Source organism: Equus asinus, chromosome 1 (assembly GCF_041296235.1).
Source record: "Equus asinus isolate D_3611 breed Donkey chromosome 1, EquAss-T2T_v2, whole genome shotgun sequence".
NCBI classification, from domain to species: domain Eukaryota; kingdom Metazoa; phylum Chordata; class Mammalia; order Perissodactyla; family Equidae; genus Equus; species Equus asinus.
The window spans coordinates 110,429,185-110,443,647 of record NC_091790.1 but is presented as its reverse complement, the minus strand read 5'-3'; the positions used below and the strand labels follow the sequence as shown (position 1 = coordinate 110,443,647).

At 44.7% G+C, this 14,463-nt stretch overlaps 1 protein-coding gene across 16 annotated transcripts in view; it reads right to left on the bottom strand.

The window, feature by feature from the left end:
* The window catches only part of SRPK2 (SRSF protein kinase 2), a 222,277-nt gene that overhangs the window by 33,269 nt on the left and 174,545 nt on the right, over positions 1–14,463 (bottom strand). For all 16 annotated transcript variants that reach the window (XM_044769625.2, XM_044769642.2, XM_070505523.1 and 13 more), the window contains 4 exons: positions 11,552–11,660; positions 10,551–10,638; positions 9,999–10,086; positions 6,277–6,383 (listed from right to left, as the gene is read on the bottom strand). In XM_044769625.2, the coding sequence (XP_044625560.2) occupies positions 6,277–6,383; positions 9,999–10,086; positions 10,551–10,638; positions 11,552–11,660 (392 nt within the window). The remainder of the gene's footprint in view (positions 1–6,276; positions 6,384–9,998; positions 10,087–10,550; positions 10,639–11,551; positions 11,661–14,463) is intronic.

The window sequence follows — 14,463 nt, the reverse complement described above, 5'->3', positions numbered from 1 at the left end:
TACACATTGCAGCACGTATTACCAATGACAAACGACCTCTTAAATAAAATCTACTGGCTGTACTTTTAAACAATCTAACTGCCAGCTCTACCATTAAGGCAAAATAAAACGAGTTACCACAAACAGAGACACGACGCACACGTCTCATACAGACAGGCCACAACCTAACATGCTCCCAAATCCTCCTGCGGACACTTCACCCCACCCCACAATGAGAGCAGGGATCCTGGAGTCACGTCACCTGGATTCAAATCCTGCTTTCCCCACAGTAGCTGAGGGGCCTGCAGAAGATTCTCGCCCTCTCTGCGCGACGCCTTCTGCAGAGATGGCATCTCTGGCCTCCTAAGGTTGTGGTGAAGACCAGGTGGCATGATACAAATAAGGCACCTAAAACCATGAACACCTGTAAAATGTGCGCCCGAGCGAGGGCCTGAGAGAGCAGAACGAGTGTTAGTGACAATCGCGATGACAGGAAAGAGTAACAATAACTTAAAAATCCAGGGCTACAGGCTCCAACTGCCAGTTTCTCCAGTCCTGTAGCAGAGTCACCCAGATCGGGGCCTTGCCCTTTCCAAGCTCCAAGTGATGGAAGCAGCCACTTCTCTGCAAGGTTTCTGGAAAGGGCAATAAATTAAACCACAAAGTTTCGAGAAGCAAAATGTCAGCTACCCTTTCAAGGGCCTAAGAAAGTCAAAGCCACGTTTAAAGAACGCCGCGGTGTGGAAACACCCATCACCTGTGGGCTATCTTTAACGCACCGCGAACAAGCACTGCCAACACGGGTGCCCTCTCTCCTCTCAGATTTAGAAATAAGAGCTAGACATAAAACAGACCTCAGGAAAGCTGCTTCAAAGAGAAAAGAGAAAGGAAAGCTGGGGGCCGAACAGACAACCACAGACGCCACCCGTGAGGCCAGAGCAGCAGCCTGGGAGGAGGCTGCCCACGCCGTCCTCCCACCACCGTCAGAGGCCACCAGGAGGGCCCGCTGACCCCACACGAGGACACCACGGCCAAATGAGGACAGCCAAGAACCGACCAGAGGACCGACACTCGGGTACTGGAAACGCTGAGCAAGCAATTGAGTCAGCTGTGTCACTACTTTTAGGGAATAAACAAGTGGCAACGTTCATCTACGAGCTTGTCAAATCACAGACAGGTCAGCCCTTTTGTACAGAACAAGAGGAACACACGTCTGCTCTTTCATTTCAGAAAAGACACCTATTGAAAACGTTTCTTGGGGCCGGCCTGGTGGCGCAGCGGTTAAGTTCGCATGTTCCGCTTCTCAGCGGCCCGGGGCTCACCGGTTCAGATGCAGGGTGCGGACATGGCACCACTTGGCCAGCCATGCAGAGGTGGCATCCCACATATAAACTAGAGGAAGATGGGCACAGATGTTAGCTCAGGGCCAGTCATCCTCAGCAAAAAGAGGAAGATTGGTGACAGATGTTAGCTCAGGGCTAATCTTCCTCAAAAAAAAAAAAAAAAAAGTTTCTTGACCACATATGACATGAAGCAAGCTACATAGAGATGTGGAACTCCCAACACATGGTCCGTAACTCTGAGGTGCTCACAACACAGCTGGGGAGAGACCACGACTACTTCGTGCTGGTCACTATGCGAGACTCTTTACCAGGAGTCTCTCAGTATTAATCTCTAAAATAAAGCCACAAATTACATATTACCATCCCCATTTCACAAATGCGGGAATAGATTCACAGCAGTTAAGTAATTCGATCGGGGTCACAAAATACTAAGTGCCAAAGTTAGAATTTGAAACTAAGCCTACCGCCAAGGCACATACCCGCTGGACTTTCCCCTGTTCCAGGGGTTCTCACTGAGAAGGAATTTCGCCTCCTTGGGAACATGTAACAAGTTCAGAGACGTTTTTAATTGTCCTATGGGGGGGGCGGTGACTGATACAGGCCACCTAGTGGGAAGAGGCCAGGGATGCTGCTAAACATCCTACAATGCACAGCACAGGCCCCTACAGTGAAGAGGAACCAGCCTCAAAGGCCACCAGTTCAGGGTTGAGAAGCTTCGGCCCCCACTGTGTGACCCTGCAGTCTTCAGGAAGGACCAGATGCAGGCCGCGGGCACCAAGGAGGGAAGGAACACCACTCTGAACGGGGAAGCACCGGAAGCCTCTGCCACACAGGTGGGATTTTGGCTGAATCTTTAAAAGCACGGGTAGAAAAGAAAGGATGGTATTTTCAGCATCTAGGATAAAAGAAATGATCAAAGACGTGAAGCTAAAAATGGCAAGGCACGGATTTTCTCTAAAATACCTACAAAATGAAACTAGTAAAGGGGCTGGCCCCCGTGGCCTAGTGGTTAAGTTTGGCACGCTCTGCTTTGGTGGCCTAGGTTTGGATCCCAGGCACAGACCTACACCATTCATTGGCAGCCATGCTGTGGCAGCGTCCCACATACAAAATAGAGGAAGACTGGCACACATGTCAGCTCAGGGCGAATCTTCCCCAAGCAAAAAATTAAAAACTAAAAACGAAACTAGTAAAAATTTATGAATAAAAATTTTGGTAAATCAGCATGTATTTATAAATGCTTGGGACGTTAGTGAATATTCATAAGAAAATGGTTGATTCCAGGAGGGAAACTGGGTACGAGAAGGACACACATTTTAGAATATTTAGGCATATTACCTATTTAAAAGATTAATTAATGGGGAAAATTTACCTGCCAGGTAACAAGAGCTGACTGAGGGTTTGTAAGGGGAAATGTGCACTGACCTCAGATGGCAGAGGACCCTCACCAGGGTCACAGGAGGACGAGCGGTCCAGCTTTACTGGACAGGCTGAGTGCCATTTCAAAGGCAGGACGGGCTGCTTGGCAAAATGGTAAAGGTGTGAGCTCCGAAGCCTGATGATCTGGGTTTGAATTCCTGCTCCACCACTTACTAATTTTTAAGTTACTTCCTGATGAGGGGCAAGTTACTGAAGCTCTCTGTGCCTCAGCTCCTCTTCCATAAAATTGAGAGAGTAAAAATACCCATTTTCAGAGAGTTATTGTGAGGATTCAGAGAACTAAAATTTGCAAAGTACTCAGAACTGTGCCTGGTGCATAGTAGACAGTGAATGAATATTTATAATTATTAAGAGTAGGATCCCTTGAGCCAGCCCGGTGGCACAGCAGTTAAGTTCGCATGTTCCACTTGGGTGGCCCGGAGTTCACTGGTTCGGATCCCGGGTGCAGACCTTACACTGCTTGTCAAGCCATGCTGTGGCAGGTGCCCCACATATTAAGTAGAGGAAGATGGGCAGAGGTGTTTGCTCAGGGCCGGTCTTCCTCAGCAAAAAGAGGAGGATTGGCGGCAGATGTTACCTCAGGGCTAATCTTCCTCAAAATAAAAAAAAAAAAGAGGAGGATCCCTTTACATCTTAACAAAAGGAAGGTACATCATTCTCCTTTTTTTCATGATGAAATTATGGCTTAAGAAGGCTAAGTAACTTGGCCAAAGTCCTTAGCTGGAGTAGGGTATATTTGACACCAAAACCCAAGCCCTTTACTCCATATATTGCTTCATGGAAGCCAACGATAAGCCTTAGACAACAGGCAATGGAAATCCACTAAAAGTTTCTAAATGGGGAATATGAATGATTAAAGGAAGTTTTACTTAGGAAGGCAACTGCCACCGGAAAGGAGAGTAACCTGGAATAGGGAAGTGGAATAAGATGAGCCGGACCCCCGGAGAGCAGAGAGAAGCCTGTGAAAGGGTGGAGGAGGCAGGGCCTGAACTGAGGATGGTGGTGCCGGAAATGGAAAGGACATCAAGAGTAAAAGGCACAGCACAGGAGGGATAGACGGTGAGGTGACCAGCGAGCAGAGCAAGTGACACAGCAACAGGGATGACTGAAAGGCCTCGAGCTCCCTGACTTGGAAGGCGGAGGCCACACGGTGAGAGCGTCCGAAGGCCACCTGCCTCGTCTGCTCTGGGACGTGATGTGACCGTGCAGCTACATCAGTAACGGATCTTCCCAGTGCGCCCTGGGAGTCTGAACACGGAACCCGTGGCTGAAGCAAAGGCAAGGAAGGGAAATTCAGGGAAGCAGATTATTCACTGGGATATACAACAATTTACTACTTTGAAAGTTACAAGTTTAGGCGAAAAAATCCAGATTCCAGGATAATATTTTTCTTAAATAAAACTAAAGATGCGTTCACACGAAAGCAAAACAAAACTTCTAACACTGCCTACAAGAACTAAGTGTAAACCACATAAAAACAAACTTTCATCTTGAAATTTTTCTAGACCAACGAAACAGTACAAGGGCTCTCAGTCTCCAGAGCACAGGGCACCTGAGCTGCAGTGAGCAGGACACATCCATTAAATCGCTTGTTCACGCAGCACGCATGCGTTCAGGCTCCATGAAGCTGCAAGAACTTCGTCCTTAGAGGGACAGGCTCTTCCACTTGCTAAGAAAGGCTAGATTTTGTTTTTCCATTGTGGCATTCACAGTAAACGTCGACGGTTCAACTGCCAATTCACCTTCCTACACGGCCAAGCCCGAGTGTGGAGACATGACAGTCCCCTATGGCAACAGCAGACGTCTTGGAAGACGCCGGGCCCAAGGGGATGACAGAACCTGGGTGAAATACACACAGGCTGATATTTCTGAAATTATTTACTTTTTGTTAGAATATATAAATCTTTCAATATTTTCAGGATTTATCAGAGATAACTAAGAAATTTTTTTAGCCTTTTAACAAGATGAGTTTTTTTAGAGTTTCAAGTTGCCGCCAACAGTTATAAATACCAATGTATCATTTGGGGATCAAATAACTTCAATTAACTTATGCAGTAATTTTCCCCCTCACTTAGCACATATCTTCTTCTACATCAAAGAAAAATTATCGTTTTTCACTTGAGATATTAGTCATGTTAAAGTAATGGATTAAAATGCTACTATCCAAAGTCTCGAAGGGAACAGATGTATTATTAGACAAACACCAGCCACAAATCTACAGTGGGCAGGTATGTGCGCCTAACGTTCCAGCATGTGTAAGGAGAGTGTCCACCGCGCAGGCCATGCAGAGAGCCGGCCTGTCCAGCCCTCTCCTCAAACACCACCTACAGCTTTAGAAACCAGGCTGCCGAGCTACAGCACAGAAAGACAAACATACACCAAGAGACGTACGCGGGCCAACCAAACAGAGCTACCTAGACACAATTTCAGAAGCAAAACCCACGATGCTTTTACTAAACAAATGTAAGCTTCAAAATTTTTATAAAAAGGGTTTAAAATCTACTTATATGCATGTATGCAAATCTTTTTATGCACCCACCTCCTGAATTCACAAGTCTTCAATTGTGCATCGTTCCCTGATTCTTTTCCTACTTAAGAATTCTGGACCAAAGACTGTATTTCAGGCCTGGAGCCCTGGGCAGGCCCAGCTCAAGCTCCTGGAGGCAAGGGAGGGGCTCCAGACACCTAGTTGTCTTCTCAAGCAAATACTTACTCTGCAGAATTATCCCCAGTAATTATCCAGTGTATCAGACAGGGAATCCAGCATAAGTCACATCTGCAACTTTGCTAATTGAGGCGGTTGGGGCAATGGGGATCCAGACGGATACATTCCACCCAGAAAACCGCATCTGGTGACATTTCTAAGTAGGAGGAGATCTTCCATATGTGTACACTCTCATTCTATAAATATTTGCTGGAGCAGCATCACCAAATCAGACCCTAGCTATAGGTTTTCTTTTGTCAAGCTAACTAAACAAAGTACAAATCTAACACAGTTTCCAAACACAATACCCCCTGAATAACTTAAACATTTCTTCAGTTCTCTCTCATTTACACTCCATCCAAAGATACTCAGAAATAGCAAATAGACACAATAAATTATCTATGTCTTATGAATCATTTTCTAACAAATTCATTATTTTCTAAGGAACTAAGTGGGACATTTTCTGGTAATGATATTGGATAAAATAATTTCTCATCATACCATATCACTTACCTTAGAAAAGATCAAGACACCAAAAGAAATGTATGCCTCACGTTTACACATCACTCCCTTTACACAACAGAAAGGCACATCACCAAATAAATATAAAGTTGATTTAACAAGTTCAAAATGCCAGCCACTATATGTATATATTTTTAAAACAGGAATTACATATACATTAAAATATATATACGTGTATAGGTTTGTGAGTATATAAATAAATATATTTTTGAATGTAAAAAAAGGAGTCTGCGTTGAAGGGCTCTCCAGTTAGGTACTGGGGTGGGGGGCTGCCCTCGCCAGCCTCACCTGTCGAATGATGCTCTTCACGCAGCGCACGGGGAGGCCTTGGTAGTTGGACTTGATGATCCACTTGAGGAGATGGTGGCCCAGCACTTCGAAGACCATGCAGACATCTGGGACGAGGCTAAGGATCATATGCGGCTGTTTCCTGGAGCGATGCAGCCACTAACAGCGGCATCACTGTGGCACATGGCAAAACATTTCTTTCTTTATAAAATGCAACATCAATCCTAACAATAATACCAAAAGTGGTCATTTGTGGTTTCTCACCTAAATAAAACAATCTAACATTCAGTAGGTACTCATTATGTGCCATATATCACTTAATGTGCACTCGTAACCACCTCAGGAAATCATGTTCTTATCCCCACACAGAGAGGAGGAGGGGAAACCTCAGAGTTCAGAGCTCCCTGTGCCACGCGGTCCAGGCCCACGCGCGCCCGCGCTCATGCCCCTCAGCGCACTCCGCCCTGGGAACCAGTCTCAGTGAAAACCAGCGAGACTGAGACCTCCGAGAGACTGGGGAGGAAAACAGCGAAGAAGCCCCTGTCCTAAGCGTCCTGTCTGCCCACCTAAATCTCCAACCACACATCAGATAAAACACCTTCTGAAGCAGAGATTTACCAGACGCCGTGAAGACACTTAATCTTGCCTTTGGATAATATCTTTCACCTCGTAACTAGACAGTGTTAACACCACAGGCAGGTCTCAGGAATGTAGGATCACAAGATGAGACACGGCATTAAGACCAACCTATAGGAATGAAATCTCAGGAATATGGTGTTTGTTTAAAAGGAACAATCAGACATTCTAGTCAATCACCGACCCTCCAGGACTGCGACCCACTGCAGTCCATCACAAATATATTCACGTCATTCACACGGGAAGATTTTAAATGGCGCTGAAACGCCTCAAGAATATTCTGTTCATCCTGGAGGCCTCCAGATAGGTAGTTAAAGAAGGTCAGTGGATTTAATATTTTTAAAAGCCGGCATCTACCACATCACAATAACTAGTGCTTCAAAGATTTTTAACAAAAATGAGAAAAGTATTTCTACAATGTCGGAGAACAGACGCACTATAGATTTATGCACAGATCATCTAAAGCTGGAAGTTTCTTACTATTTTCCAGGCTCATTACAAAAAATGGCAAACTATGGACTAAAGTTAGTAAAGACAGAGCTGAAGCCCGAGATTTCTAAATTATGATCTGTCTTCTTGAAACAATGACAAATCTAGACTGTGGTGGTTTCTGAGCACTTTATTTAACAGTAAAAAATAGCCACTAGAATGTATACACCAAAAAAACCTCCATTTACCTACATATTAGATGGTTTCTCCAAAGAAACCTTCTCCCTGTCAGCTGTCTCAGGAACTGCCCGGCAGATCTGATCCGAGAGGAGGGCCTGCCCGGCCTGCCCACGAGCCAGAGGCTCAAGCAGACAGAAGGAGCGGCTCTACTCTCTATCCAGCACGAGCGACAAATGCGCTCAGCAGTCAGCAGAAACGACTGTAAGGCAAAGGGCAAGGTGACATGAGCAGTCGTCGGTATGTGCTAGTAACCCTGAGCCCAATCTCTAGAATACAAAGACTTCCTCCAATCCACAGGGCATGAGGGGAGCGCTTCCCTGAGGGATCAAGCCTCAGCAGATGGAGAAACAGGACGTCACTCTGGGGGCGAAGCTGGGAGAAGGCTTTGTCCTCAGGCTTCTGGAGCTCCAGCGGGTCGAACATCAAAAATGCCAGATCTGTTCCAAACATGACATACAGGAAAGAGCAAAACCTCAGGATGGAGGGAGGAGACCCCGGCTCCTGACATACCTCTGGCCCCCATCAGTCACAGGGTTCCGAGTAAGTGGGTCAATCTTCCTGAACCTTGGGAGATGAAGGCAGTGCCTGCGTCAGCCACCCGAACGGCTATCTCAGAGGATGGAGAGTGAAACCGTGGCACGGGTATCCTGGATACTCACGGCATTATCTCCTCTCCACGTGCGCTGAGCCTCGAGCTACGGTCTTGGGTGACCAGAATCCCCGCTCACCTCCTCCTGAGCCCCATACAAACCGACGAGAACGCAAACAACCCACCAGGAGCCCAGGCAAAACTGACATTTTCCAAAGGGAAAGGGAAGTCCTGAGAGGCCCTGGCTGTCTTCTCGCTAGACACACTTCTCTTCCAAGAGGACCCAGAATCAGGACGTGGGCTTCCCTATGCAAGAAGCAAAAGGAACAACTAACCTTATAGCTAACTAGGAAACTTTCACCTTTCAAGGCTCAGTTTCCATCAGGACAACTTCTTTTTGAGAAAGCAAATAGTCTGTCTGACATTCTAATAAAAAAGAAAAAAAAAGTAAATTGAACAATTTGATCTTTAAACAACTAAAGTAAGTTGATACAGACTTAAGGGGAAGAGGCAAGACTTAGGAGAAAATAACCTTGATTGAAGAATGTGATTCACACGAGCGTTTAAAAAGCCATTTTTGCATTATCAAGTAAATTTGAATAAGCACTATGATGTGATATGTGATACCAAGAAGTTATTCTTATTTTATTTAATGAGTTTTACGATTTTCTTCAGTCCATATTTTTTCAAAGATGCACACTGACATTTGTAGAGCAAAAGAACATGACTTCTAGGACTCGTTTTGAAATGATTCAGCAAGAGAAGAGAAAAAGGATAAACGAAGCAACTGTGACCAGACCTCGATAATTACTGAACCTGGGTGACAGGTTTATAGAGATTCACTGCGCTGCGCTCTCTAATTTTATGTGTGTTGGAAAATTTACGTTATAAATGTTTCTAAGGGAAAACAAGGGAGGTCTCTTCCATCAAGCACTGGCTTATGTCAGATTTACCAAACAGTACAGAAAACGCATCTCTGTTCTTTTATCAGGTTTTCCAAAGCAGACAAACTAGGAGCAAAATAAATGAAACCAAACACTTCCACGCCCCGCTGGTGGAAAGACGGCCCTCGGCAGGAGCCAGTGCAACTGCACAGGATGACGTCAGCAGGGCGCTTTCCCTCTTCCTGCCTCACCCGCACGGGATTCTGTGCAGCTCCTGGGGGATACCCAGCACCTGCGTACTGATGTCCGAAAGTTTAAAGCAAAGGGAAGTGCTGGCATACACTTCCATCCACCACCATAAAATAAACTCCACTAGAATTAATTAAAAAGAGTATGAACTAATTCTACGCCAAAATCAAGTCAAGTTGTTGTAAAAATAATTTTACAAGATGCTACTCCACCATGGGGCTGGCCTGGTGGCCCAGTGGTTAAGTTCGTGTGCTCCGCTTCAGTGGCCCAGGGTTTACCAGAGTGGGTCCTGGGTGTGGATCTATGCACTGCTCTCAAGCTGTGCTGAGGCGGCATCCCACACAGAGGAACTAGAATGACCCACAACTAGGATATACAGCTATGTACTGGGGCTTCGGGGAGAAAATTTTTAAAAAGTGGGGGAAGATTGGCAACAGATGTTAGTTCAGAACCAACCTTCCTAACACTAAAAAAAAAAAAGACACTACTACATCAAAAGCCCCAAAAGGTCCTCGCAGAGCACTCCAGACATACCATCTACTAACAGTGTGCGGCGACACTAGAGGCTGTATTGGAGTGACACAGCAGAAAACACAAGTTTACAAGCCTGAAAGATTTCCCTTTTCTTAAAAGTCAAAAGAAAAACTGCAATATAATCCAGCCATTAGGAAGCAACAGAAGTGTCAGAAGGATACGTATTCCGTTCATGCCTGAAATCTTGAAGTCATCGATCAGCTGAACTACCATGTCTTTATTTGGGTCACTGGGATCACTTTCTCGAACCTATGGGGAAAAAGTGAATTCAAGAACAGCAGCATAAGAATGAAAGTCATTTCCATTATATTGTTTTAATAAAAGTGATGCTTTTAAAAATAAGATTCAGGGGCCGGCCCGGTGGTGTAGGGGTTAAGTTCACGCACTCCGCTTTGGCGGCCTGGGGTTCACCAGTTTGGATCCCGGGTGCGGACATGGCACCGCTTGTCAAACCATGCTGTGGCAGGCGTCCCACACATAAAGTAGAGGAAGATGGGCACGGATGTTAGCTCAGGGCCAGTCTTCCTCAGCAAAAAGAGGAGGATTGGCGGCAGATGTTAGCTCAGGGCTAATCTTTCTCAAAAACTAAGATTCAGTATTTGAACTTATAAAAAATAAATGCAATTTTAATTTAGTAAAACCCAGAAAAACCCCTCTGTGAAATTTTAAGTCATTAATTTTTCCTGTATCATTCACATTTTTGCAGTACTTACACATTTGAGCAATTTTATTTCATCCAATGCTGTCTCTGTATAATGCTGGGCACTTTTTACAACTTTCATTGCAACAAATCTTTTCCCCCTTTAAAAAAAAAATGCATATTTTTAATATTATCAGAAGCAATCATTATAATGAGATCTATCCAATAAATGGAAACTTTTAATAAGCTTTCCTTTAAAATAGTACTTTTCAAGTTGTGGAACCAAAATTAAGCAGTGGGCTCATGGATCAATACAATCTCTTTTTTGCTTTGCGTTTCCATCTTTTCCTAATAAAAATAAGATAGACTAGAAAAATGTCAGAGTTCATCACATATAGTAAGGTTTAGCTCTTGTAAGACTTTTGTTTCAGTCCACACACACACGCACACCCCATGTATATGCGTACTGGGTAGCAATGCACTTCCATACTGTAGGTCATGGCTTTAAAAAAAAGAGCCAGTGGGGGCTGGCCCGGTGGCCGAGCGGTTAAGTTCGCGCGCTCCGCTGCAGGCGGCCCAGTGTTTCGTTGGTTCGAATCCTGGGCGCGGACATGACACTGCTCGTCGAACCACGCTGAGGCAGCGTCCCACATGCCACAACTAGAAGAACCCACAACAAAGAATATACAACTATGTACCGGGGGGCTTTGGGGAGAAAAAGGAAAAAATAAAATCTTAAAAAAAAAAAAAAAAAAAAAGAGCCAGAAACCACTACACTGAGAGGCCTATACATTATGATTTTATATTTGAATGTGTTTCTGGTATAGATGAGTTAGTAAGAAAAATAATATGACGCCAATGAAACGTAATTTCAATGAAGAAGCTTTAGATACAAAGGCAGAAGAAAGTTACTATTTTAAGATAACAGGCAAATAAACTTCAAAGAGAGGGGGAAAAGTCTGGCCGGGAGGAGCAGGCTGGTGTTGAGCACTCCCCACGCCACGACGGAGGCAGGTGTGCCCCTCAGCCACGCCCTGTCATCAAACCGAGCCGACAGAGCCGACAAGCACTTACTGCATATCCCAGCACAGCCAGACCGTGGAGAAGTGGCCCCATCCCAGCTTCCTGATCACATGGTACCGGCCGTTGAAGAGGTCTCCAATCTTCACCGGATGGTAGCCACCTTTTGTTTAAAAAAATAATAAATTAACTAAATTCCAGAAAAACAGTAATGGAATCGCATCTCTTCCTCTGTCAGTTCTTGATCATTAAAAGAAAGCTCTAAATCATAAAATGAGATTAAAACATGTTTAATAACATCTTTTCAAGAATATCTTTCATTAAGAGACAAATGTCCCGTGCCTTTCTATTAGGCTTTTTGTTGGTTTTAATTTCACGCGGAAAGGCAACGAACCATCCAGCACTCCATAACGATAATTCAGGGTTAAGACTAGGTGTACACAGCATGCACACACCAGCTCCTGACACTTCCAGACAAGCTGTGCATCTTCTAAGCGATGAGTTAAACACAATCTTTTTGAGTCACTACAACATAACTCACGAAAATAAAAGATGTGTACTCTGCCTAATTCTGCACACACCGGCAGTTTACAGATGACCAACACGGACGTGAATAACGGATGGCAGTTCTCCCTCCACCGGAGCTGGCTCCTCCCACCACTCTTCCTCCCACCTACGCTCCTCGGGAGGGAGAGGGGGCCCCGTGTTAAAGGAGACTCCAGGGGAGGAAGGGGCTTCCCGGCATGAAAAAGGCCTTCCCTTTGCTCTGTAAGTGCACTAAGTGGGCTCCGAGGTAGCCTGGATAATACAATGCCACTTTTGTGAAACACACGAGAAAAAGTCTAGGAGGATAAAACGCTAGCAACAAACATCTCTGGATATAAAATTACTCTCTTTATCTATATTTTATTCTTTTTATCTACCTTTTTCAATTTTTTTCAAAAACTAACATAGTACTTTTCTACTTTTTATTCTTTTAACATCTACTGCTTTTTTATTGCAAAGATGTTCTCTCTCATGTTTTAAATCTGCAGAATTCTTACAAATCACTCAAGACACACATGGATGGTTCATGCCTAGCGTCAAGGGGCTCAGAGCAGGTGCAGCAAGTGTCTAAAATGCACCCTCCAATACATCTGTGTAACTCTCAGAGGCCTAGAGCAACACTTGGAGAAATATCACGAATGTTTATGAATATTTAAATTGTGCTGAATTAGAGAAGCAGAAATTTTACCAGAAGCTCAAAGATTCTTACTCTCATACCACTACACTTGCTTTTCCCAGATTTTAATATCAAACCCTATGACAACATTTTGGGTAAAAGACATGAACTAAAAGAAATTAAATCAGGAAGAAAATATAGCAAATTATTAAATGGATGGATGGGTGTTAACTAAACTTATTGGGGCAATCATTTCGCAATACACACAGTGTGTCAAGTCACTGTGCTGTACGCAAATTTACATGGTGTTGTATGTCCATTATGTCTCAAAAAAATTAGAAGAAAAAAATGTTAATTTTTTTCAAAAGTGTTAATTTCCAACACAGTTTTAAACCATTAAAATTAATACCGAAAAGGAGGAAAAGGAAAATATCATTTTTCAAGTACAAATTAGGGGCACTGTGCTAGGCACTTTATTTTCAAAATCATGTTCCATAGATGAAGGTAACTAAAAGGCTGCAGGGATTCCACAGGGCGGGGGGCGGGGTGCAGCGGGGGTGGAGGAGGACGGGAGGAGCAGCTGTCTGGGAAAGGGGAAGTTCAACGAAGCAAAGTAGGTTTCTTGACCAACGGGGTTCCCAGAGCCCAGAGTCTTCACACACGGTGGGAACCCGAAAGAGCAAAAGGGCAGGCTGCGACTCCACACGTCTGCTCACGGAAGCACCTCTTCAAGGACCCAGCCACATCTCACAGCACGAAGCAGCTAGGAAACACCGATGCCTATGTCATTTCTCACAGCCACGCCGCAGAGCGGACGGTGTTATCTCTACACCGCTGAAGTGGGCACAAGCCTCAGAGATGTGGGTAGCAGCTTCAGGGCTGGAAACGGGGTCTGACCTGCAAGTCCTCGCTCTGTCCACCGTGAGGACTGCGCTCCATTTCAACACCCGAAGGACTGCTCCCTGGTCTCAGCACACAGGGAACACTCGACAGCTTAATTAAAAGCTATTCACTACTTAATTGCATCTTACTGCCAACATTAAAGTCTCTAAATTTAAAAATAATTTAATTATGCATAAAGAGAAGAAACTCGTATCCCTATTGTGTTTCAAATTTGAATTCTCAAATAGCCAGAGCGTCTACATGACAGAAAAATAGAAGGACTATTTTTGGTGTAATCTCAGCAAAAGCGCAGCCGTTCCTTTTCTCAATGGAACTCTGAAAGTTGAACAAGAAATTACTAGTTTAGTCCGGTTATCTCAGGAGCCCACAGGCTAGCTGAGAATTTTGCCCCTAAAAAAAGGCCAACTAAGCAAAAGAGACGTAAAAGCAATTTTTAAATACAAATATAAAAACAATTGAAAGCTCTAAGCACTTATCCTAACTTTTATTCTGAAAAGTTGACGAACACATTTTTGACTCCATATTCTATACATTCTCATATCTGTCTCATATCCTAACTGCCAGATTTCTACAGAAAATGATGCTTTTCCGACCACTGTTCAACCTCGTCTCACAAAATGGTAACTAATGTTCATGCTGCCCAAAGGGTGGCGCCACGTCCCATCGCAGACCACACCCACTTCCCCGACACTCAGGGAGTCAGACAAGATGGACACTCCAGTGACTCTGCGGGAAACTCCCCAACGCCCTGAGGTTGACCAACAGGGTGGGCCACCGCGGTCATGAGCAGTGGACGCCTCCATTGGCCTATAACACCGTGTGGCACACAGGAATCCTGAGAACAGCCACAGAGCAGGACCCTCCCCTGCTGCCGCCTTACCAACAGACGGTACAGGAAGAC